The sequence below is a fragment of the Tympanuchus pallidicinctus genome, unplaced genomic scaffold, assembly GCF_026119805.1.
Source record: "Tympanuchus pallidicinctus isolate F22 unplaced genomic scaffold, pur_lepc_1.0 scaffold5, whole genome shotgun sequence".
Classification (NCBI taxonomy): Eukaryota; Metazoa; Chordata; class Aves; order Galliformes; family Phasianidae; genus Tympanuchus; species Tympanuchus pallidicinctus.
Window position 1 is genome coordinate 50040792 of NW_026294769.1, and position 26263 is coordinate 50067054.

Sequence of the window (26263 nt, forward strand, 5' to 3'; positions counted from 1 at the left end):
GGTCCCATAGTAATGTGGGGATTCATCGCTTCAGGGGACCAGCTCTCATGCTGAGATGTATCCGAGGTTTTAACCAGACTGATAGTTGCAACAATCTATCCTTTAAGATAGGCTGTTTGCAAAAAAAAATACTGACTGAGGCTTGGTTAGACTAACACCAGTGCCCTCAGCACCTCTTGAAGCCAGAATTGGTAAAAGCCACAGCTTGTATTACTTTTGGTTCCTACAGATAACTTGGTCCTGCAGGGAAGCCTTTAGTTTATTTCCCTTCTGCAAGAGAGATTTATATCCACATTTTCATTATACTGCCTATAGGAGCTAATTATCCTTTTTCATTTTGCCATGTTGAAAATAATGGCTTTCTGATGTTTCTATTGTTAATTCTTTAGGTAGAGGAAGGGAACATGAAGTGGGAGAGCCAAAGAGCTTGAGCCTGTCACGCTTTGCATGAGCACTCAATGTGTGTACTGGGCTACAACTTTCCAGAAAGAGATCCCACAATGCAAAAGTGATTCTTAAAATAACACATTGCTTATTCTCTCTCAGAAAGCAGACAGTAAGTGACACAAGCAGACCTCACCTCTCACTGTTGTGGTTTGTCTCTCAAATGCTGGGAGACAACATCTCCTGTACTCCCTCAGTAAAGGAAATTGCATTTATTTTTCTTTTTATGCAAAAAGATATAGCAGGGTATTTTGTTAACGTGGCAAGGTTGTGTTGGTGGGGGGGCTGCAAGGGTGGTCTCCATGAAAAGCCCTCAGTGCTCCATGTCAGATCAGAGACAACTCCTGCTGCTCCAAAAGAGACCCAGCACTGCCAGAGCAGAGCCATGAGTGATGCTGGGTGTGCCCTGGGAGAATAAATTCAGGAAAGGGAAAAACTGCTGCACAACAGCAGCTAGGAGAGAGGAGTGAGAAATGTGAGAGAACAGTCCTACATGCAACAAGGTCAGTGTAGAAGGAGGTCAGAAGGTGCTCCAGGTCCAGAACAGGAACTCCCACAGCCCAGGAGAGGCCCATGGAGGAGCAGGCTGTCTTTCTGCAACCTACAGGTACCAAGTGGAGCAGATCTCCATATGCAGCCATGGAGGAGCCCACAGGCAGCAGCAGAAGTGGCTGAAGGAGCTGCAGCCTATGGATATCCCCACAGAAGCAGCTCTAGGCCAGAGCTGTAGCCCATGGAAACAGTCCATGGTGGGGCAGGAGGGCTGGAAGAACTGTACCTGTGGGAACAGTGCTCTCCTGAAGAATGCACCCCATGGTGTGGAGCTGTGCTGGAGCGGTGCTGGGACAGCTGTAGTCTGTGGGAAGGGCACATGGTATCAGTTTGGAAAGGATGGCATCTGTGGGAGGGACTGCACATGGAGCAGAGGCAGAGAGTGATCATGAGGAAGCAGCAGAGATTAACTGAACCACAACCACAATTTCCCATTCCCCTGCTCCACTCAGGGGATGGGAAGAAAGATGTTCTGGGTTTGTTTTTAGTTCTCACTCCTTTAGACTGCTGGTAGTTGACATTAAATTACAATATTCTCCATACATGAATTTGTTTTACCTGTGACAGTAACTGTTAAAGAATCTCGCTTATCTCAACATACCAGGGTTTAGTTTTCATCATATTTTCCCCTCTGTCCTTTTGAGGAGAGCAAGTGAAAGATCAGCATGGTGGAGCTTGGCTTCTTACAAATGTGAAACCACCACACCAATGCTCCATCATTCGCTATGCAAGAGATGGGCAGTAATGGCTGAGGTTGGCAGGGTCCTCAGAAGGAGCCATCCCCTCCTCCAGCAGGGATACTCAGAGCAGGAGGTTCAGGGCCATGTCCAGACTAGGCTTCTGAAGATCTCCAAGGAGGAGACTCCACAGCCCTTGAGCAAGCTGTGCCAGTGCAACGCAACCCATACTCACAAAATAACAATTTTTTAAATCAGTGGTTTGTAGTTAAATACAACTGTATGTAGATTTTAAAATAATATCTAGTCTTTGATTTAAAACATGCAGTTGTAAAATACAAAACAAAACAAAATCCAAAATGTAAGTTCTTCAAACTTTTAAAAACTGTTCATCCTCTTTCTCAGCGCCATTTAGTAGTATGTTGCATATTGTTGAATTCAGAAAAGACAAAGAGAGCAAGTAAGAAACAGAGCTGATTTTTCCTAGTCTAGCAAGAAGTTAGCTGCATCTACACCCGATGCAGAAATGGGATTACTTCTTGGTAAGCAAGCAATAGCTGTTCAGTGTAATGGGCTTTGAAAATACATGTGTTTTATGCATCTGACTGTCAGCTGAGATTCAATCTCTTTCTTTTGTGTACGTGTTTAAGAAAATACAATACAAACATCTGACTTTTTCTTTTATTTTCAAGATTGACTGGTTACCGTAAACATTATAAATTTAGGAGTAAAGCCTAGAGAGAGCTGTATCTGAAATTAACATGTTGTGTGCATTTTTTACATGATGAATAGTTGTCTGTCTTGTGAGAAAGAAGAAAGGTACAACTGGCACTAATTGCTGTATTTTTTGACATTCTCACTAAAGCCACTACAATTCTGAATGATCTACTGCCTTCTTCACAAAGATCCTGTTTCTAGACAGTATATGATTATAGAAAATACAGAATAGTCATGGGTTTGTATTTTCAAATCACAGCCTAATCAAAATATCATTTAAATCAGAAGTATTTCTAGAACAGTTGAAGGAATGTAGATGTGCTGAACTTTATGAAATACTTCCAAAATGCATGAGGAAAAATTCCTTAATTTTCTTCTTGCAGAATTATTCTGAGAAATATCTAACAGCTAGAATTTGTCTCCCATATTTTCTGTTTGAAGGTTTCTTTTCAATAAGGATGTTTTGCAGAAAACCTGTAGAAAGTCCTGAACACAGACATCTTTTTGAGGGATCTTATTCTTAAGAATTGACAATTAAAATTACATGCCTGGTTAAAACCAAATTCCCATTGTTGTGAATTAATCAATCCACTTCCATATTATAAAGACTATTTCAATTCATAGTCTGTGCTTTTTTTTCAGACACTAGGTTATGAGGCACAAAGCAGAACATACCCACATTCTGTAGCTCTTGTAGAACAAACACCAATAATGCTTCTCATTCTTATTATCAGATAGCACCAGCTGAAGGAGCAGACACTATTCTTACTGTTCTCATCTGGTTTTTGAAGAAAGATAACTACGAAATTATTTTCCTTCAGTGGAGTGAAAAAGAGGAAAAGAAGAGATAGTTGAATCATTTTGCACTGTTAATAGTAAAAACCAGTAACACTGCCTACCTGAAAATAATTTATAACTGCCATTTTCATGCAGTCTAGGTATTCAGGGTTTGCACTTACATGAAAAACATGGGAGGGCTGCACACACTTGACAATTTATTTAAACTATGGCCATCAACAGGAGTTAGAAGATTACAGGGGCTTTACATGTGGTGAGACTGCCTAGTTAGTCCCCAGAGAGATAGCAATGAATTAGGTGCAATTGCTAACATGGAAAGCTAGGAATCTTTATATGGAAGATGCTGAAAGCCTATGTGGTTTAATTTCAAACAGCATCGTTGACATACTTTTTTTTGACATACATCTTTCAGCAATTTACCAAAAGCCATAAGGACTAGGATTTTTCTATAATGGTTTTCTCTGAAACACTAGATGAATTATCACTGTTTTGTAAATATATAAAAAGTTGTTTCTTTGTTTTTTTCTTGAGTATATCTGTGAGGAATAGATTACGAAGTCACAGTAACAGATAATGTTTTCTTGCATTTACTGAACTTGATGGTTTTGTATCACTGTTTATTGTTTAAAGATCCCAGATTATGTATTTTTCTACTCATCTCTAATGTAAATTATTGTTTTTTGTTTCCTTTGTTTGCCTGATATTCTACAGTATTTCCATTTTCACACACACAAAGAAATATATATCACATAGAAATTATAGTAATACATTTGGGGGGAAAAAAGTCTTTTCCTAATTCCATTAACTTTTATAAGCAACAAACTTAACAAATATGCACCTTAATAAATTCCTATTTTCCTCTCTGTCTATAGTAATCAGTAACAGTGGGGTTCATAATTGAGAAAAGCAATAGAGCATGAGATCACTTTTTTCTCTTTTGGTTATTCTATTTGCTTTTCCTTTTGTTTAGTTTCTGTTATTTCTGTCATCCAAGACTACCCTTTCATTAGTATTTCTAGAAAAACAATAGCTATTGAGCTCATTAATGTTGAGTAATGTTAGTACCTCAATACTAAATAACCATAATCTCAACTGTGTTGTGGCATTTTCCCTTTCTAAAGAGGGAAAAATTATGGATAAGGGAATGAAGTGTGGTGAGGAGGTTGAAACATTCTTGGGGAATAAATAAATGAATAGAAACAGGAGTAGAGGAATATGAGGATGGAGCGGAAATTATTGGGGAAAGGACAACACAAAAGCAAAAAGGGAGACAATAATCTTAAAATGGAAGATGGAAGAAGGAAGGACTATATTTTATGATTATATTTTTCTGATTGTATTTTTCTGACTATATTTTCTCTATATTTTCTGAGTATGTAATCTCAATATGAAACAGCACTATTTACTTCAAACTCACTGTTGCTGGTGGTTGCACAACGAGTAGTCACCGGCCTACAGATTACTAAATCAGTGTTTGGAGAGGTCTGATATTTATAATAGTAATATCCCTTCCTATTTCTCAGGTATCAGTGTTGCACTTTGATAATTTCATTAAAGTGTTGTGTAAAGATAGCTACATCACCAGAGTTGATGGTGGAAGAAATGGAAGATGTCATCCAGAAAGGTTGTAGAGTCTCCATCCACTGAAGTTTTCTAATCTCAGATAGGCAAGGCTCTTCTGTAGCCCTGGATATCATTGTGCTTTGGACAGGAGGCTGGACCAGACATCTCCTAGAAGTGTCTTCCAACTGTGAATAGACAGAAAAGGCTTGTGAGCTGTTGTGTGCACAACAGCATGCAGTGATATTTTCAACCTCTGATTCTCCTCAGAGATCAGGAGAATGGCCCTTTCCAGGGCATGAATCTTCCTTAAACAGACAATGCAGAAAGAAGTACCTCAGAGAGAAGCCCTGCTATCTCAGAGGAAACTGAGATAGCATAACTGATAACTGATCACACTTCCCTCTCCTAATTGTTGGTGTTTTTAAAATGCTATTAAGCTTCAAGCTAGATGTTGTCTTTAGCATTATTCTGTCAATGGCCTTGTGTATGATACTAAGAAATGATAAATCACATCTTACCTTATTGCAGTGCTCACTGTGCATTAGTGTGCTGCAATGTATCCTTCATTTGAAATAAAATCAGGATATGTCCTGATACTAGGCAAAATTTCAGCTTGAAAGATAAATCATCTGATAAAAGTTAGCTTAATTTGAGATTTCAGGCAGCTCAGACATCATTTACAGATGACTTTGCACCTACATTACTGTAACTTCTTTACACACCATAATTTGAAAAGCAGCAGGACTATATTTAGAGTAATTAGGTTCATATACAATCGTCTCCACTTCATCCAAACTGCTCTCTACTTTCAGAATGAGGAACATGATTTTGACTGGTTTTTTTTTTTTTGGTTTTTTTTTTTGTTTGTTTTGTTTTTTTTGTTTTTGTTTTTTTTTTTTTCCTTTAGTTGCAACTATAAAGTGCAGTTCAAAAGCAGTTTGTAGTTATTCATAAAATTTTGGGATTCTTTCATCACAAAGTCAGGCTGGGTTCTTATAATTCTTATCATTCTTTGGACCAAAATGCAGATCTGCTGACATCAACCACATGTTTTTCCATTAGTACGCACAGGTTGTAAGAATTCTACTGCTGTTATATACAGTAAATAAATAGAAGTTACAGTATATTGTGTCTTAACATAACTGTGCTATTTATTGCTAAGACTTTTAATTAATCACTTTTGCTAGAAAAGGCTTCAATTTTGTTTCCAAATTCATGCCAAGATCAGTCTTGGTCAACAAAAATAATTTTTTTACAATCCCATACTGCAGTAAAATTCAATGCTGAGGTGAGTGCCTTATACCTGAAATAGAAATTCAAAGAACTGACATGTATAACTAGGAAGTGGTAATTTATGTTGCCATGATAGTGATTTATGTAGATAATGCTAAAACATCTTTTTTAATTTAAAAACCATACATCCATTTCCCACAAATCTGGAGTTACTGGTTTTGTTGTTGTCGTTTTTCTGCTGTGATAGGACAAAGGGAAATGGATTTAAACTAAAACAGGAGAGATTTAGACTGGATATGAGAAAAAATATTTTTTCATGATAAGGGTGGGAAAGCACTGGAACAGGTTGCCCACTGTAACAAGATGGATGCCTTGTTCCTGAGCACATAAAAGGTCAGACTGGGCAGGGCTCTGAGCAACATGATGGAGCTGTAGGTGTCCCTGTTCATTGCTGGGGAGTTGGACCAGATGATCTTTTATGGTCCCCTCCAATTCAAACAATTATATGATTCTAGAGTTATTTTTTTTTTCTTTTCAATTGCCACTAATGACATACAAAAAGCACTTTTTCTGAATTTACACTTAGGTCTAGGAACCCTCTAATGGGTAAGGCTGTGTGGCTGAATCAGGTATTGTCCCATAGTAATTGCATAAATTATTTTCATAACCAACCAGATAGACACTAGAAAGTACTTCTAAGTCATATTAAATTGCAAATTTTATCAAAAGCAATCATTTGCCAACTGGATCATTTACCTACTGGATATGTTCTCATTTATTCTATTGCCACCTAAATCAAGGGACAGAAACTGCTGGTGGATTTTCAGGAACACTCTGAACACCAAGTAGTCAAAATGAAAGATCACCAATTTTCAGACCACATTTTTCCTATGAAATATTTGTTGACTATTTGAAAATAGTGAACACTCTTACGGAAATTAAAATCAATACACGCAAGAGGAAATGCGAAGCATTTCTCAAGTAACATAATTCTTCCTGCAGAGCTGTCCTTTTTTTGGAGTCAATGAAGTACACCGGGATATGCAAATTATATATTCTGAGGCAGTGAAATTAGTGAGGCAAAACTATAGGTTGTTAGTGCAGCTTTTATAGCACTGTTGTGCCAAAGTGTTCACATATCATTGTGGAAGTACTTGAGAGGTATTGAAAAAGATTTTGTTTCTTTGCAAAAGTAATCTTTTTATTCACATACACACACACACATATTAATCATGATTACATTTTAAACCTGGAATCAAATACCATTTGGTTTAAGCAGACCTTGTCTATATGTCAGTATTTAGTTGTATTTCATGTTCTGGCTGATATTTTATAGGCTATAAAACTGTCTCGCTATGTAGAGCATTCATAGAAAAATAACATTCCAGTCATGTAAGTCATGAGGGAGAATAATGGTAATGTTCTTTTGCTAGGAGAAGACAAAAATTTTGTGAGAGGAGTCTCACAAGAATGAGAAGGAGGAGATAGAGAGAGATGTTAACGGTTTCAATTCCTTCACAGTCCTGTGTTTTGAGAAGAGATACTTCAGGCAATCCTGATGACTGATGGCAGCTTAATTCAGTATAGCATGTAAAAGCAAAATAAGATTTTGTTTATATTGTTATCTTCTCAAGTATATTTCACAGAGTGATAAAACACTGCAAATGAAACTTTCTGTAAATGCTTACTAACACTAATCTGATAGTTAGATCCACTCAAGTCAGGGAGTGACCACATGATATGGGGAAAGAATATGGCAATAATAGAAACATAAAATTTCTTGAGCCCTCTTTTGTGAAGTGGTCTCCTTACCTTCTGAAGTGTTATGAAATTAACTTTTATGGAAAAGAAAAAAAATGAATGTATAAGCAATAGTCTAGGAGCTAAGACAATTACTATATCTTACAGGTGATAAATGTATTTTAAATGAGAGTATCACTTTTAATTTTTATATACATATAATCATTTTTGCCAAGGTTGGTAAGACTAAAGAAGAATTTGTGTATATTCTACTCAAGCTGGATTAGAATTAATTCTAAATTCTCATGTTATGGTCATTAAATGTGATGTCTTGTTCAGACATAAATATGACACTCTTAACAGATGATAATGAGCTAATAAAACTTGCCTACTGCTCCAAACATAAGTTTCCAAAATGTAAATCTTTGCAATTGTTTCCTTGAAGCCAAATACAATTACATCAAGAATTCTCCTGAAATATCTAGGCTGTGGAAGGTGAAAATGGGGGTATGATCACATACCTCCCTAATTTTTTTTTGTTTTTAAATGTAACTGGAAGGCTGTAAATCATTAAGTTAACTTCAGTCATGCTACCAAAATATGTCAGAGAAACATTATTTGCAAAATGTGACTGTCATATTTTAAGGAGCTTACAGCTGGAAAAAAAACAGGTTAAATCTGAAAACAAAAATGTAACCTGACTAAATTCAAAATCAGATGTTTATCACAAACTTTCAAATGAGGAAATAAGTAAATGATGAATATCCCATATTGTCCCTCACTGTAAGCCTCAGAGTAGAAGCTCTTACAGTGTGGAGGTCATCATAAAGAAGGAAACCAGTCATAATAAAGCAGAAGAGCACACAGATTACCTTCCCTACATACCCACAAAGACAGGAGCCCCATTGTATGGGAACTATTAGGACATGTCTTGAACCAATGACTGAGCATCCAGTAAAGGCATGTAGCCAACCTTGGAAGTACAGTACATTTAAGGACCGGCAGCCAAAAGAGAAGCTTCTCTGCTTGGAGATAATCTCCTTCAGGAGTTTCTAACAGGTCCTAATTCTCAGAAAGGACTAATAAAGAAAGCTATTCTTTCTTTATTACCAAATTGTGGCTACTGTATTTTGAGAGATCAAAAACTGGTTAAAGTCATCTATATTATCTGTCTCCTATTCTTATTGTGTTTGAAAAGTTGAGAAAGATCCCTCCCTAAGCTGAAAAGTGTTCCAGTTTAGATGTTTTCTCTTAAAACAAACAAACAAACAAAAAAAGGTAGATGAAGAGCCTTAGTTCTTGCCCGTGGCAGACAGCCCAATACAACTGCAGGAGATGTCTGAGCTTGCCTAAGGCAAGTTGTAGAGGCTAAGGGGCTAGTCTCCAATATCAGCTGATGTGTTAGAACATGCAAAAAAATCATATTATTTTTTTAATAAGAGGAATAAGGTCTTTTGACTAGCCTTGAGCTATATCTCTTTGCATATTAAAAAAAAAGTGCAAACTTTTCAAGTAAATGAGTCACACTCTAGTCATATCTGTGTGATAAGAAATTAGGATTTCTAGTTCATGTCAAAAGTTGCAAACAGTAACAGCAATACTAATGCCATGATGGAAGTGATCAGGACTGTTTTACCATATGTTGCACCTCAGTGAGTCACCTTGAACAACCTCTCTCCCTTGTGAGGAGGAATACATTGGAAGCATTCCATATGTGTACTTAAAGTAAAGAACTATATCTGATCCTCTAATTTCAGGAACTTTATTATGGATTAACTGTGGGGGAATTGACAGTGGAGACTTTGAATTCCCTTATGTAAATCAAATGGTCTCTATCCTGTTATTTTAGAAATTACTTAGTCTCGGACTTATTTATTCACTTACAGAAAAGAAATATCGGCCATTTTTTCCTCTGTGTTATGGAAAGTGAACAGACATGCCTTTCCATTAATAGCATTACTAGGCATGTATTTTTCAGAAACCAAGGGAAATGTAGTCTGTATAGTTAGCACTGAGCTAGGCAATATAAAGTACTGTGTGCTGTGATTTAAGTGAACATGCAACCAGAAAGAACACAACCTTCCACTCACTCCCCTCTCCCAGAAGGTTTGTGGAGAAAACTGGAGGGGGGGGTGGGAGAGGAGGGTAAAGTAGAACTCATGGACTGAAATAAAAGCTTACTGTGACAGGACAGGAAAAATAATAGTAATGATAATTATATATTTTATATATATATATATAATTATATTATATATATAGTATTTTATATATATAAATATAATCATTATCATTATATCATTCTATTGCTAACCACCTGCAACTGATGTCCAGCCAGTTCCTGAGCAGCAACTGCCTCCAGCCAACTCCCCGTGCTTTTTTCATGATGTAATAAGGTCTGGGTTACCTTTTTAACTAGTTTGGGTCAGCTGTTCTGGTTGTCCTTTTGCTGGAAGGGCAGTATGAGATACTGAAACATTTCTGGCTCTGTGCAGCACTGCTCAGCAACAACTAAAATATCAGTGTTAATCAGCACTGTTTTTTCTACTAAAGCCAAAACACAACACTGTATCAAACACTATGAAAAAGTCAGCTCTGCTCTAGCTGAAACCAGACCATACAGTCAATACTGTCCTTCCACTTATCTCTGTAAAGGCTGGAATTGGGTCTAGTCTGCTTCTCAGTTAAGGAATATCCTTTTTATCATATGAGTTTCCCACAACCAATTACCATGAAATTTATTGCACAACAAGTCAAGAGTACAATAATGCTTTCTCAGATTCACAGTATCTGGTATTTGCATTCACCTTGTAACTTTACTTACGGTACATTCTTTAAAAAAAAAAAATTAAAAAAAATATATTAAAAAAATGATAAGGCAGTATGTCTTGTCTTCACATGCCATTCTCAGGACCGTGACAATTATCTCTGTTTTGACAATTTAAAGCTAAACCTGGAGTTATTCAATTTAAAAAACAACAACAAAAAACACTACCTCTGTAAACTTTTTGTATGAGTACAAAACAAAATTTAAGCATTTACAGTTTGAGAAAGGGAGAGAGGAGAAAGAAAAGAATGTTGCAGCTTTCTAGAAGCACTTTTTCTTTACATAAACTCTGACACTGTCATACTGAAATTGATTAATCTTCTGTGAGCTGTGCCTTTCTGTTTTATTCAGTGCTTCTAAGACTACTTCTCTGGAGACTACATAAAGTTTCCAGAGATCTGTTTTTGTAATCTTAAGCAGTTAGTCTTTCAGCTTCAGTGCTACCAATGTGATTTTAATTTATCAATCCTCTGTTCAGTGAAATGCTGTAGAAACACTTCAAAGCCTAAACCCATCACTTATTCCTACACCTGTCAATGGCAGTCTTCTGTATTTGTCACACCATACTCGTGCAATGTATACAATATTGCTAATAAATTGGATAATCAATCACTTGTGCACAGTCTGACAGTAGTACCTTGAATACACTGAATCTGAAATGCATTTTTAACAGGTAGGACTCATTACTCTACCATACAGACATCAAGAATTTCCCAGTCAATCTATACAATTAAAGAGCACCTTGGGACATGGTAGGCCACTTCACACTGGAAAGCTTTTTCATTACCTTAGTATAGTATGTTCCCATGAGAAACACAAGTAATTAGAGATTACTTTAGATGACAGAAAATAGTTTAACAGCAGGAGAAGAAAGGGCAGAGAGACATTAAGTAGATTTTTTATGCTTCTTTCTGTAGAAAACATTACTTTGTTTCTAAATATCAGCAGGCTAACAATGTTCAGTGTCTTTCCTTGCAGCTACAAATAGGTTTTGTTGGGAATAATTCTGATGCTTAGCTGTATAGGAAACTGTTTGGGCTAAATTTTGCCTTGAAAGTCCTGAATTGTTCATGCCCATTTGGCTGCCATAAATTGCTCCAAGATTAGATGATTCACTGGAGTCTGAATATTAATCTTAATGTCATTTCTATCATGTGCTACACAAGCTTTCTTTTATCCTTTACAGGGAAATATCCAAGTGGGAAAATCGAATGCAAAGTATTTGACTGTCCATAGGTAGTTTTTAATATTTACCCTTTTGTTTTGCCTCAGATTCAGGTTGGAGAATAAGTTCAGCAATTTCCCCAATATACATTTTACCGGGAAAATAGTTGGGAGGAGAGACGATGAGCCTATGCTATGTGTAAGATGAAAAAAAAAAAAAAAAAAAAAAAAAAAAAAAACCAGCCTAATCATATTGCAGATTTTGCTGAATGCCTGCAGAGAGATTGTTTAATGGGTACTGGAAATGGAATACTGTATGTCAGTCAAACTATTTTATGTATAGCTGTCATAGTTGGGCAAAACATATCTCTTCGGACAAAGATTTCCCAAAAGCTTCTCAGTTTTACTGAAATAATGTCTCCATTTACAGTATCATATTCTTTTCTATATTATTAATATCTGATTCCATACTTATCCACTTCATGGAAAACAGATAAATACATGGAAAACATACAAAAAATGTTACCTTGCCCTTTTTAAACTGAACACAGTCAGAATAATACTTTATTTACTTGTGTTAACAAAACTGTTATGACAATTGGTAAATGCAAACAGTAGGTTATGTCCAATCATCTGACAGTTTGAGAGGAAATCAGGGATTTAGGAGGTACTTTATTGCTTTTAACCATTCCTATTTGCCCTTGTAACTGCATATGGAAATGAGTCCAAAATACTTTTCCATACCTTCTTGTCCTCCTTTGGCTCTGTCCCTCCTTTTTGCTATAAATCTCCAGGAATATATCTGCTGAAGGAACACTGATAAGAATTTGTTTTTTACTAAAATGTATACCAGCAACAAGTAGACTGTGGAGACTGTTGTCTTTCTCTGCAGAACATGTCGCCTGAACTGCAAAAGAGAAGTGTTCTTTCACTTCTACCACGATCTTCATCCTTAATTAAAATTGAATCTTTTCTAAATTAAAGATTGAATTCAGCCCACGCATTCCCCTAGCTTTGGAAACTGGTAGTGAGTTTATCAATTAACATGTTAATTAGCACAAATTAAATTCTTGTCTTTGGGGAGTGTGGGTAACCATCCGCTGAAAAGTATTCAAAGACTCTGCTTTTTTTAATAGCTCATGGAAGTCATTGCCATCTGAGTAATTTCTTACAGGGAAACTTGCCAGTGCTTATTCCCCAGATCATCTAGTTATGCTCCTCTCATCTCTCTCTATATTTTTTAATATAACATCAGTTTAGACTGATTCTTTTTTGCACTCGACAGAAGCAATTTCTAGCACTCTTTTTATATGACAAGAGAAATGATTTTACAAGTGACAGGAGTGCTAGCTTCAACCATTACATTGATATGTGCTTTCTAAAAAGAATTTGATTAAGAGAATATTGCTTTTGTATTTAATATTTTACTGACGACAGAGAAGCAATTGACAGTATAAATGGTGATAGTGCTGTCAATTGAATTAAGATGCATTATGTCTGGTTTGTCAACATTTATGATTTACAAGTACATCTTTGTACGTGTGGGGAAAAATAGTGATATTAGCTAAGGGTGACTCAGATGCACAACAGAATTTGTTGTTTCCAAGAAAATAACAGACGTTCTTTTTGTTTTGCTGCATTAACCCTTCTAAAATGAGAGTAACTCCATTGAAGCTGTACTAACTGGTATTTGGAGCAAGGTAACCTAAAACCATGTGTGTGACCATTAGCTTATAAAATATTTGTGTGGGCATACAACACAGTATTAGAGAGGCTATAGGGTGCCAGTATATTTTCAATACACAATATTGTCATGTAAATAAATACATAATAACATCCAGAGAGTTTTTTTGGCAATGAGAAGCATAATTCATTTGCCTGACTGCAACTGCTAATGTGCACTGGGAAACTGAATGCAAACAGAAACATAGATCTGAAAACCTGATCTTTGGGGTCTTTTTTCTTCAGATAAACTGAATTTAAAGTAAGACAAGTAAAATTAATCTAAAAGAGGCAACTTTTACAAGATTGTCTCCTTGATACTTGGTCAGAAAAGGGAGCTATGACTTTTTCTTAACAGAACCACATAATATTGGTAAGTTTTCTTTGCCTTAGTGTGAACATTAGTGTGCCTTTCTGCCTTCCACTTTAGCAGCAGCATCATGTAGGTTTCTTGTTAGTGCTGCAGAGGTGTGAATGTGGGTAAGTGATCTACCTATTTAGTGTCATTCTGAAACTGCTGACTCCACCAGTTTACAGGCTCCTTTAAATATTTCTCTGCTTCAGACTTTCTCAATGTTTGGTATTCTACACTGCACCAATGATTTCTCGCAGCCTCTGTAACGCAGGTTAATGGCTTGCTAAGGAATAACTCCCAAGAGGTTAAGAGCCCTGCACCTTGATCTCAGTGCTAGTGATTATCTGCGCTAATTTTATGCTTTCTATACCGCAGCACTGACCAGAGCTTCTGTTTGTCCCTTGGCTGTAGAAGTGTGAACAATTAGGGCTGTAGACAGAGCTATACTAATCGCATTCGCAGTGTAATGTCTGTCTTTAGTGTATTATTACAAGTGAAACATCATCATTCCACTTCTCATTGTTTTTTTTTAATTGTAGGAAAAAAAAAAAAAAAAAAAAAAAAAAAAAAAAAGAAGAAGAAGAAGAAATTGAGATTGTTTTGAAAAGTAGAAGAAATTTTTTCTTCTAGGTCTTCCATTTTGGTTTCCTGTCATTATCTCTGCATCGCAGCCTTTACAATACATGTGCAGAACTACTGCTTCACTACCAAGAGCACTAGGAATTGCTCTTATAAAACCCCAGACCTTTAAGGGTCTCACATGATGTCTTGCATCCATGGGCTGTTAACCCAGCTGCTGAAGCAAAGGACAGTTATCCCCAGGAGCTCAGTGCTGTAGCTGTGCTGCCGCAGCATTGCCTGTGCTGCTGCAACTGCAAAATAAGTTTCAGAGAGGCAGAAACAGACCTAGATCATGGGGACAAAAAAGGAACCATGATGAGGTTTCTCATGTTCCTCTAGGGTCAACAACAGATAAGGTTCTATAGTGCTATTCTCCTTCTGTCATTTTAATAGATAGCATGGAAGAGTAAATGTCTTATCTCCATGATGAAATCTCAAATTCAGCCATCTTTCTTAAAGGATACCAAGTGATGAGGAAGTGAGCCTCTTCCTCTGTAGAGAGCTCACAGTAGCCCATCCATCTCTGCTTTCTGTACAACAGCAAATTAGATTATACCACATCTTTGCCAAGGGTCTCAGATAGAAGTCATTTTGTGCACGGAACTGGCTATTTTCTGCCCTTATGAACAGCACTTCTGAACAGAAATGTCCTTTGCCAATGCAGAGAGATCTTGAATAGCCTGTGGGGAAAGAAGAGATTCCCTCCCCACCTCCTGCTACAGTCCTCAGCACCCATGCTGTGGAATATGGGATTCAATTAGAAGGGATGCCGTTGGGTTGTGAAGATTTCACTTAAAATGCTCAAATTAGAAGGAGAAGCTTGACAATTGTGGTAGCAGGTCACACTGTTAAAAGCCATAATATGTTTACATTTCATATCCCAGCCATTAGGTCAGTAATTCTTTGGCAGATAGATGGACAGGATGAATGAATTGGATATTGTTTGCTGCAGCTGAATCCTTGGGTATGCTCATTTCAGAGTCTGACTGTTGTGAAACATTCAGAAAACCAGCATTTACTTCTTATCTCAGTAGCAATGGATGTTACAGAACTAAACCATATGAAAATACAAAGCACCTTAACTTTCAAGTTAGAGGCAACATCTGTACCAAGTAATTTAGATAGCTTCTGTTATAAAACACTTGATGAAAACTGCTGAGGTTTATCTGGTGGAAATATAAAAACATAACATGAGGGTGTTGCTCCTCTTCTATATTTTTGCAGACTTTAAAACTTTTATCGGATAATGAATTTTGATGTTTCTGGACTGCCATAATAGCATTATCAGATGCTTGCAAAGCAATGCAGTATTTTAAAAGGTAATTGAAATAAACAACTCAGAAGTTTACAGAAATTCAAGAATCATGTTGCCATGAGATAATCAGGCTACAATACATGCTGCTTTTTTCTGGTACCAAAGATAACATTGGACCACATGGAGAATAGGGGGTTGAAATTGTCACTGATAAAGCTGAAGGGACACAAAGTGGTTCATTCTCAAGGCAGAAGATACCCAAACTGTGAACAGAACAAAACAGAACTTCTTAGTGGCTGACTGATGTGCAAAACTACTTCTCTCAAAAGAGATTATCCTGGATTTTTCACTAAATTAAAAAAATGAAATATGTTAAATCACATTTTTCAATATGAGAATACTGTGCTTGAGGAATACTGTGTGAGAGGCTCTCTGGATTTGTACAGTAGCGGACTGTGAGTAGAAGGTAAGGAGGGAGAGAAATGTTCGATTATCACACCAGAAGCTCTTTTTTGCACTTTCCCACAGTGCCATCTAAGCCTTCTCTGCCTACTACTCTCATGAAGAACTTTTGAACTTTTTCCAGCTGGTTAACCCTCTCTCAGTCTATGGACATGGCATGCTCAGACCTCTGCCTGAGATCTCCCTCCTTTCTGTGTCCTTCCAGCACCACCATTCCCAGGGGAGATTTTGAGCCTTCTCTGTCATATTTTGAATATGAAGAATTACATCCTTCAAAAGATCAGTAATGGCCCAGTCTTACTCTGTCCTGGGGGGCTTGCCTCAAATAACACAGTCTTGCTTCTCAGAGTACATGCTAGGTCCCAGAGCTAAGCTGCTGTTCATCCTTACACCACCTGGTTTAAAGTGAATTATTGTTCATTGGCTGCATGGTCTTTAACCTTGAAAAACTGAATTTATTTCATCTTTGTGTAAATTAAATTAATGTCACTCCAAGTGAAAGGTTTCATGTGACAAGCCTTTATAAATTTAATTTTTTTCTTCAAATTGTCTGTCCTCTTCTACTTAAAAACACAAACTGAATATTAAGTGCAGGATTATTGCAGCTATTAATCATGCAACTAAATAAAGCCGTTAGCAAACTGTGGATAACTGTAAATAAAATAATAGCTTTACTATCTCTCAGTTTCGTGTAGACTGGCTATTTAGTGAAAGACAAAATAAGAGCTGTTGTGTTGTATAGGGAGAAATTTACTGGCGTTGCATGAAGATAAAATACAGAAATATAATTATTATGTAAGGTCTAAATAGTACTATTTAATGTTTTTCTTCCTTAACCAGATGCTTGGGTTTTTTTCTTGATTCTAGTCTCCCAGGTCTGTTTTATTTAACGAGTGTTTCATATAAAATGCATATATAGGGCTTTTGTTTCTCAAATAATTTAACAGTAGGACTACAGCTGGATTTTTCACATTTTTCACATGATTTTTCAATACTAGTCTAGCATTACATGGGCAGATGGCATGACTTCTCTGATCTCTAGGGGTTTGGGCACTTTTATCCAAGGCGAAGGTGGAAATTACCCCCTAATCTTCAGCTCCTTTGGCGGGTGTTTCTGCAAGTTGCAGATATGGCAAATTGCAAGCCCTCAATATTAAAACTGCAGGATGAAATGGTAAATGAGGAAATTTAAGTCTGCCAACTCTATTTTTTTTTCCTTTTTAAGCAGTGAGCCTCTGAGACTTAGCAAAGGTAAGAAAATGGGGAAAAAGATTTTATGGCATGAGAGAAAACAAACCCAAGGTATTCAAGAATTCTTGACCTGCACTACAGACTGTGCACTGAATTCTTGTTAGAGAGCAGAAATAGTCCAGAATACCATTCAATTTAAAGACAAACTTCATTAATATGCATCTTTTCACCTTTATTTTCACTGAATTAATTTTCTCTTCCTTTCTTCTTCCTCTCTCCTTTCTATCTTTCGGCTTTCTTATTTGCTTATTTATTTATTTATTTATTGCAATACTTTCTTTTTCATGTCTTATTTCCTTAATAATTGTCGTAAGGTAAGTAAGAAACAATTTCTGCTCCTATTCAGGCAAAGCAAATTTTGAGTGCAGAACATTTATTATTTTTGGTTCTCTTTTTGAATGTTTGAGATGTACTTCAGTGCTATTTCTTCACCATAAAGGATGAAAGTGGCTAATAGAATGCAAACACAAGAACAATGAAGGATTTATTTCACAACTGACAACATATAAAATAGTGTTCTTCCAGTCATTTGCAATCTCCTACCTATATTTATTTCTGTATGTATGTATGTTCTCTTTTGAATCTGAGAGGGCAGTTATCTCTAACGCTATTACCTACACCTTTCATTTTTTTAATTATTTTTCCTTTTCTGTTTTGGCAAAAGATTTGGTGAATTGAAAAATCAGCGATCCAACCATTCCAACGTTTTTCATTAATCTAATTCATTGTCTAATTTCAGTTCTCCACTACTCACTCGCCAATCTTTCTTGCACTTAACCATCTTCCTAGGCCACTAATTATGTCAGCCCAGCGAAGAAGAGAGTGTCACATTCATTAGAGTGCTCACTTCATTTGATCACTCAGGGTATTACACCATAATGAATATCTAATTACAGAGGAGCGTGGTGTGTGAGCTCTTTTATCTGTGTACTGTCAACTGATTTCAATGTTCTACTTGCCCTAGTCTTCACATTTCCAAATTTACTGTAGAGTAACAACTGACGGTAGCTTTAGCAAACATAATGTATAAAGATGGTTAAGGAACGAAATTGAAGCAACTCTAAAAACTGGCTTGAAACATGAGAGTAAGCTAATATTAACAGAAATGTTTTGATCAATGTGTATTTTTTTCCTGTAAGTCTGTACATTCTTGTTTCTGTTTTTTTTTTTTTTCCCCACAGTGGTTATGTCTTTGATTATGATTACTACAGGGATGATTTCTACAATCGGTACGTGTGGTTATTGTTTTCGTATGTTTGACACAATTTCTACTCTTTCTTTATAATGTAATCACATTGTTTGGTTATGCAGGTATGTTTTGATTCTACATATTATTTGTTTCATCATTTCTACTGTGTATTTGAAGTAGATTATTTGAATATACCACAAACAGTTTACCACCCAATATTTGCTCACTGAAGAGCTCTTTTGGTTTTACCCTTCTCTGTGAGCTACCAGGGCATTTTCTTTGCTGAAAAATTTAATGGTAACTTAATTGCTCAGTATTTCTTTCTACAGAGTTCTTCTAGGCTTACTTTCACTGGAACATACAATGGCTGCAAAATTCTTCATTATTGATATTTGTGTCTTTTTCTTTAAACCAAGAATATGAAAAGATATAGACTGTCCCCTGAAATCGCTGTTCTTGTCTTCCAAGAATACTTAGAATTCTAGAAAGACCTTAAGTGAAGCCAGACAAGTTGAACGTGTGTATTTCCATAGCAGCAAAAAGTGTGAGGATACACAATTACAATTACCTGAGATGAGTACCTTCATACAGCCTAGCTCAACGCTGTGGAAATTTTAAGGTCTTCATTTGTGAGTGGTTAAGTTAACACAAAAGGAGTGCCATCCAGAGTAAGGTAAGCCTGGACAGGCTCAAAAAGTGGGCGCACAAGAATCTAATGACGTTAAACAGGGCCAAGATCAAGGTGTTTCACTTTGGTTAAGGCAATCCCAATGAGTACAGAATGTGAGAACTCATTGTGAGTCCTCAGAGATGGATATGGGGATCCTGGTGGACAAAAAGCTGGACATGATCCAGCAGTGTGCACTTGCAGCCCGGAAGGGCCAAAAATATCCTGGGCTGCATCAAAAGAGAGATGGCCAGAAGGGAGGGGGAGGTGAAGTGGATTGTCTCCCTCTACTCTGCCCTCTTTGAAGTCTCATCTGTGGTACTGTGTCCAATTTTGGGGACACCAGTACAAGAGGGAGGTGGAGCTGTTGGAACAGCTCCAAATGTGGCCCACAAAGACGATCAAAGGGCTGGAGCACCTCTCCAATGAAAATACATTGGAGTTGTGCTTGTTCAGTTTAGAGAAGAGATGCTTCGGGGAGATCTCACTGTGGCCTTTTAGTACTTGAGGGGAGCTTACAATTGGGAAGGGAACTTTTTACTTTTTACACAGACTGATAGGGATGATAGGATAAACATGAGTGGCTTTAAACTAAAAGAGAGCAAATTTAGGTTAGATGTGAGGAATACATTTTTTCTCAGAGAGCGATGAGTCACTGGAACAGGTAGGTTATCCAGAGAGATTGTGGTTGCCACGTCCCTGAGGGAGTTCAAAGCCAGGCTGTATGGGTCCCTGGGCAGCCTGATCTGATGGATGGCAAACCTGCTTATGGCAGAGGGATTGGAACTGTGTGATCTTCAAGGTCCCTTCTAATCCAAGCCATTCTATCACTCTGTGATTCTATGACAACGAATATAGAAGAATCACCAAAAGACAGGGTTAATATGGAAGTCCATGGATAACCAACTTCTGATCCAGCTATAAAATATTTCTTCATTATATGAGAGCTGCTCTGGAATTAGTTTTGTTATGCTGGCCTACAACATCAAAGGGAGATGTTTCAACCACTACTGCCATATTGCCAACTTCTCGCCAATGTTCCATTACATGTTGTTGCCATGTGACAGATGGCAGCAGAGGAGCAGTCTGATAAAATGGCATCTGGCATGGAAGCAAAGATGTGGAGTTGAATTCTCCCATGCAGAAAAAATGGTGGCTGTTACATGAAAGACAAGCCATGTTCCAGACAGCCATGCAGATTTTACGAGCATAGCATGCAGACTCTTGTTTATTGGTGGCAAAAATGCATGACTAATGGTGGTGACTATGCTAATAATTAGTGTTTTTTGGCTGAGAATATGTGCTATCAAGTGATGTTATTTTCCTCTTTGCATTGATTGTATATTACTTGGAAATAAATATAAAAAGCAGGCATCATTTTCAGAGCGACCCATATACTAGCCTAGTGTAGTATAGGCTAAGTGAGTCAGATGAGAATTCTTCTTTGCTCTATCAACCTTTATTCTGAGACTTCTTTTACATTATAACAGCAGACGACAACAGAGTAGTGACTTGCACCCTGAAATTAAGTTTTTCATGTGTATGTACATTTCTGCTCAGAAACACTGTAGGAAAAGTATACAGAAATAATGTCTTTGTTTTGTTTTTGTTTTTGTTTTTTTCCCCAAGGATTTATTCAATTCAAGTTGCTTTATTTGTTTCTTCATATACATGTGCTTACCTTGTGCTTACCTTGGACAAAGCTAAAAACAGTTAACTATAAGCATACAGAGCCATCAACTCAGTTTAATCCTGTAGAGTCCACCCTTAATAGTAGAAGTTGCTCCTCTCCTGGAAGAAGTTAACTCACACAGACTTTTTACTTTCCCCAGAGTTGATGCTTTGATTTTTATCAGTGGATTTGCCTATGTTTTATACAGTGCTCTTTCTGATTTATACCATCTGAACATGAAAGTTATTAGTCCTTATGCTTTTTCACTAGTTCTGTATGTTGCAGATCACTCTAATGAACTAATTACACTTCCACAACAGAAGAAATATTTATGGGATATTAAATGCTGCTGGTAGTCTGGGTTTGTGATCGTCTTACTATGAAAAACTACTGACAGAAAAAAGTGCTCATAAATGTATTCAATAGTATAGCTTTCTGATTTAGAAATCCTTCATCATTAAGAAAGCATCATTTTAATGGAAGAAAACTCAAATATAAGATTCACCTTCCAGGACTGGAAATGCTGATGATGACATAAAAAGTTTAGGAGGTTAAATGTCTCTGTAAGATTTGCGGTAAGGGGTATGGAAGGTGAGAAGTCTTATGTGACAGGCATGAAAAAGAAAAACTAACAGAATTCAGTGCATTGACACAACTATCATATAGATCAACATACTTATAGGAAATATAAATGAAGAAATTTATTAATGATTTTTTGAATTTCTGAACTTCTCTTGTTTTTTAATATTTACTAGTTTTCCAAACTTTTCTGAATTATTCAGAATGAATACACCTGTCTTATCTTGACTAAAGCAATTATGGGATCAGAAAAGTGTGGCAAAACTAGTTTCTTACATGAATTAAAATTGTTATGAAGGCAGACTGACAAGATCAGTACTGCACAATTTAGAATGAGGGAGAATATGCACTTTATCTGCATATTTGTGATTATAGGAGCAAAGCATTATTTCATAACTGAATCGTGGAATCATTGAATGGTTTGAATTGGAAGGGTCCTAAAAGATTGTCTAGTTCCAATCCCTCTGCCATAGGCAGAGACACTTTCACAGAATCATAGGGGTTGAAAGGTGCCTCAGAGGACCACTAAGTCCAACCCTTTGCTAAAGCAGATTCCCTACAGCAGGTCACACAGGAAATTGTCCAGATGGGGTTTGAATATTTCCAGAGGAAGACACTCTGCAACCTCTCTGGGCAACCTGTTCCTCTGTGCTCCATCGTCCTCACTAAAGAAGCTTTTCCTTGTGTTCATATGGAACTTCCTGTCTTGCAGTTTGTGCCCACTGCCCCTTGTTCTGTTGCTGCTTACCACTGAACTGAGTCCGGCCACATCCACTTGACTCCCGTGCTTCATATACTTATAAACAGTGATGAGATCCTCTCACTCTTCTTTTCTCCTTGCTGAACAGTCCCAAGTCTCTCAAATTTTCCTCATAAGACACATGCTCTAGAACCTCTGTGTCCCTTTCTCTGCCAGATCAGGCTGCCCAGGGCCCCATCCAATCCAGTCTTCAATACCTGCAGGGATAAGGTGGGACATCCACAGCTTCTCTGATCTTCACCTCCCTTATACTAAAGAATTTCTCCCTTGTATCTAATGTAAATCTACCCTTTCTCAGTTAAAAGCCATTACTTCTTGTCCAGTCATGACAATTCCTTCCTCATTTTTCCTCTAGACCCACCCCTCCCAGTACTGAAGATTTCTGTTAATCATTTCTCACGTTACAAACGCAAGATTAGGCAATGTACTTCAAAGCTTTTAAAATGCAGCACCTTTTTATAGAAAGCACGTCAGTGAAATATGTACAACTTCATACAAGTATGAACTGCTAACAACTAGAAAGAAAAATCACCTTTGGACAAATTGTTACATAATCTACTGTTTTATAACTTAGAGGTTTTCTGGAATATTTTATTCCAGTAATGTCATGTGAGAGAATGTGACCAACCTGCACATGATCCAATATAATAAAGGATGTGAGTGACAACCAACTGTAATATTTCTGTAAAATTTTAAAAACGTGTATTTTGTGTTCTTAATTATACAGAATTTTTAGTTATGCTTACAATAGTTAAAAACTGCTTATTCAAACAGCACATTCAAAGTGATGGAATTCAAATTTAATGTGAGTGATGGGATCTTTATGGTATATGTTGTAAACAACTAAAGAAAAGGAGAGGCACAGACAACTGGAAGGATTGCAGGATTTAAATGTTAGGTGTTTACTTGCCAGAAAATGGTATAGAAGACTTAAGTTTGATTCTGCTTCCTGATCAGTGTGCTGCTAGACAGCGTGGCTGTTAATCACTGTTTCTTGTATCTCTCTTTTCAAATATATATCTATCCACCCAGCTGGGAAACAGTGGTTAGAATTGTGAAAATTAAACATGCAGTTACAAATTTACATAATTAGTAGTTGCAATAGCATGTGAGCAGAACACACGATATTTCCTGATAATGTTGCTTGTCCCTCTATTTTGGTCTTAGAACTCAAAGTCTTAATTTTCTCAACTTTTTTCTCCTAATCTGTTTTGTTCAGAGCCAAAGGATTTTACATTTTAAGTATATCTAACTTTTGATTACTTTTCCTATTGTCTTTATTTTCTTCTATGCAGGTTAATCAGTTGCTGTTGATAAATGTGCTTTCTAAGATTGGGACATTCTGTTTGGGAACACTACTTGTTTTTGTTTATAGAACATCTTCTAGTGACTGCAGTAGCAATTCTCTGAATATATACAGTGGTTTGGTTTGAACAAGGCTAACATCCTATTTTACTAATCATGCTTTAGTATTTCACTAACTGTACATCAACTTGTTACTCACTAAACAGAGGACATGATGGACCCTCTTTTCTGTCAATTCTATAGGATATACAGTTCCCTCAATAGAAACTACTGGATATTTTACTATATGCAGGATATTTCTTTATGATGATGTCTGGTTTAAGAAAAGTTCATTTATTTTTCTATCTATAAGAATAGCAGATAGCTAGAAAAGTAGAATTCAAGTCATGCATACAGTAAAAGAATCCAACTGTCACTATAATAAAATGTACTGCTGTTACTTGTGTACAGTGAAATGATTTGAATCCGTGGAAAGCAGGTTATAGATTTTCCATGCTACAAATAAAAGAGTATTATAAAGAATCCTCCCTCTTTTCAGTGATGCAAAATCTGAGCTATGCACTGGACTGTGACTAAATGCTGAATAGGGCACTTAATGTGCATAGGTCCTTGAAATCTAATTTGACTATGATATAAAGTGATTAGATTTCAAAGGTTAATTTTCTCAAAGATAACTTGAAAATTTAATTGACAGGGCTTCCATGACTTGAAATCACAGAAGGTTTTATGGAGTCCAGCTGACTTCATTTTTTCTAGGTTGTTTGATTATCATGGACGTGTCCCCCCACCACCTCGTGCTGTGATACCACTGAAGCGTCCTCGTGTGGCTGTGACTACAACTCGTAGAGGCAAAGGGGTTTTCTCCATGAAAGGAACATCACGATCCACCTCAAGTGGGACTTCTTCCTCAGGATCCAAATGTGAGTTCCTTATACGAATTTGGATTTTGAAACAATGGTCGTGTTAATTTCTGCAAATAGGTAGCTTCTGCTATATAGCTCTTTTGCAGTTATTTCTTACCCTCAATATTTTGCTTGAGTTTTTTTTTTTGATTAGTGAAGGTGCCACACCTTTGGCGTAGTCAAAGAGTACAATGGTGTAACTTGGAAAGAAAACCATTTGAAAATATTTGATCTTTAGCCTCGGTCCCTTGGTCTCAAAAGTTCCCCTCCAATCATCCTGACTGTTTATGTGTGAGATCTTGTGAACAGCTGATCATAGAGCTAAGTTAATAATCTTTTTATAGAAGGACTGAGAAACACTGCTTTTTGTTGAATCTTGAGGGTTGTTTCCATTCGCGCATGAGGTACAGATGGTGGTCTGGGGCAGGGAAGGGAGGGAGATTGGGTTGGGGTTGATTTTTTACTCATGATTCCTTTGAAGACAGAAAGAGGCAAAATGTCTTTTCCTACTTGTAAAGGGAGTACAAAATGGGATTGATAACTTGGGGCTATTCAACCCCTTCTTACCGAGTTGGCCTTAGAACAGCTGACAAACATCAGATGTTCCCTCCTACATTCTCACCAACCTCCCCACCCTGTAGTATCTGCCAGGAACTTCATCCTCCTCTCCATGCATCTTTCAGCACCCACCTGTCTTCCCCTGCCCCTTATGTGGAGTGATACTGCCCTTGGAAGCGTCACTGGAAGAGGAAGAGAAAGATCAGGTAGGGATCAGATATTAGAAAGAATGAAGGGACTGCAATAACACGCTTTGCAGTACCAGGCCAACCAACAGAGCATCCTACTGAATTACACATATAGTGAATCCACAACAATACATCTTACTGGAAAAGAGGCTAATTATGGCATCAGGATGAGAAAAATACATACTCTACCTGAATAACCCATCCAAAGCTCACGCACTAGCACCTAACAAAGACAATGGAACAATGGTGTGTTCACTGGGAACCATTCTTGGTCCATCCTGAACTGATGGCATTCAAGACCTTGAAAGAGAATGTGTAATAAATACGCATGTGACTGAAAGAATGAAAGTGTGACGAGCAAAGCAAAAGTGTGGTATGCTGAGGAGCTCAGGACATTTTTTGATAGGGATGACCTCTGAAGATCTGTTGTCTTGACAGTCAAATCACACACAAGTCTCTGGTGAATGAATTGGTGAGATGTCTGTTACCAACAGTGGGAACTTTGATACCTAGGACACAAGAAAACATTAATTTATATGTTGTATTATGAAGTTCACTCAAACCATGAGTGGATGTGGGAGTAGTAACACTTCTTTTGTTATCTGTTATCTATATGATCATTTTCATACGTCTTGAACAAATCCACTTATGCATATTCACTCTTACTCATTCTTCAGTTCCTGAAATATGATTTCTAAAATCAGTCTAAAAGAAAGCCTATAACTTAATGCTGTCATGTTAGTAGATAAGGAATTTACGTAATTTTGCTAGTCTTTTCCACCCTGGGGTCTTTGGGTTTTCTTTGGGATTTTCCATAAAGAATCAAAAAGTAGTAAGTATATGCAGTCACAGATTCATTCCCTAGATCTCCATTTGTTCTTTTACTTATGTCTTATCCATATGAAAACTTACTAGTATCAGTGCATTTAATTCCCTTGTCCTAACGGATGGTCTGATAAAAATGGGCTTTTTTTATTCTCCTTGCCTTCAAGATGATGAGTTGTTTTCAGATAAATTTTTATACATATTTATTCATTGTCTCCCAAGAGATGTCAAGGAAATATC

General features: G+C 37.0%; 1 protein-coding gene across 7 annotated transcripts in view; it reads left to right on the forward strand.

Annotated features, from left to right (window-relative positions):
* The window catches only part of RALYL (RALY RNA binding protein like), a 371615-nt gene that overhangs the window by 314875 nt on the left and 30477 nt on the right, over positions 1–26263 (forward strand). For 5 of the 7 annotated variants that reach the window (XM_052703335.1, XM_052703330.1, XM_052703333.1 and 2 more), the window contains 3 exons: positions 18560–18607; positions 24307–24470; positions 25136–25216. In XM_052703335.1, the coding sequence (XP_052559295.1) occupies positions 18560–18607; positions 24307–24470; positions 25136–25216 (293 nt within the window). The remainder of the gene's footprint in view (positions 1–18559; positions 18608–24306; positions 24471–25135; positions 25217–26263) is intronic. The other 2 variants (XM_052703336.1, XM_052703332.1) reach the window with 1 other exon arrangement.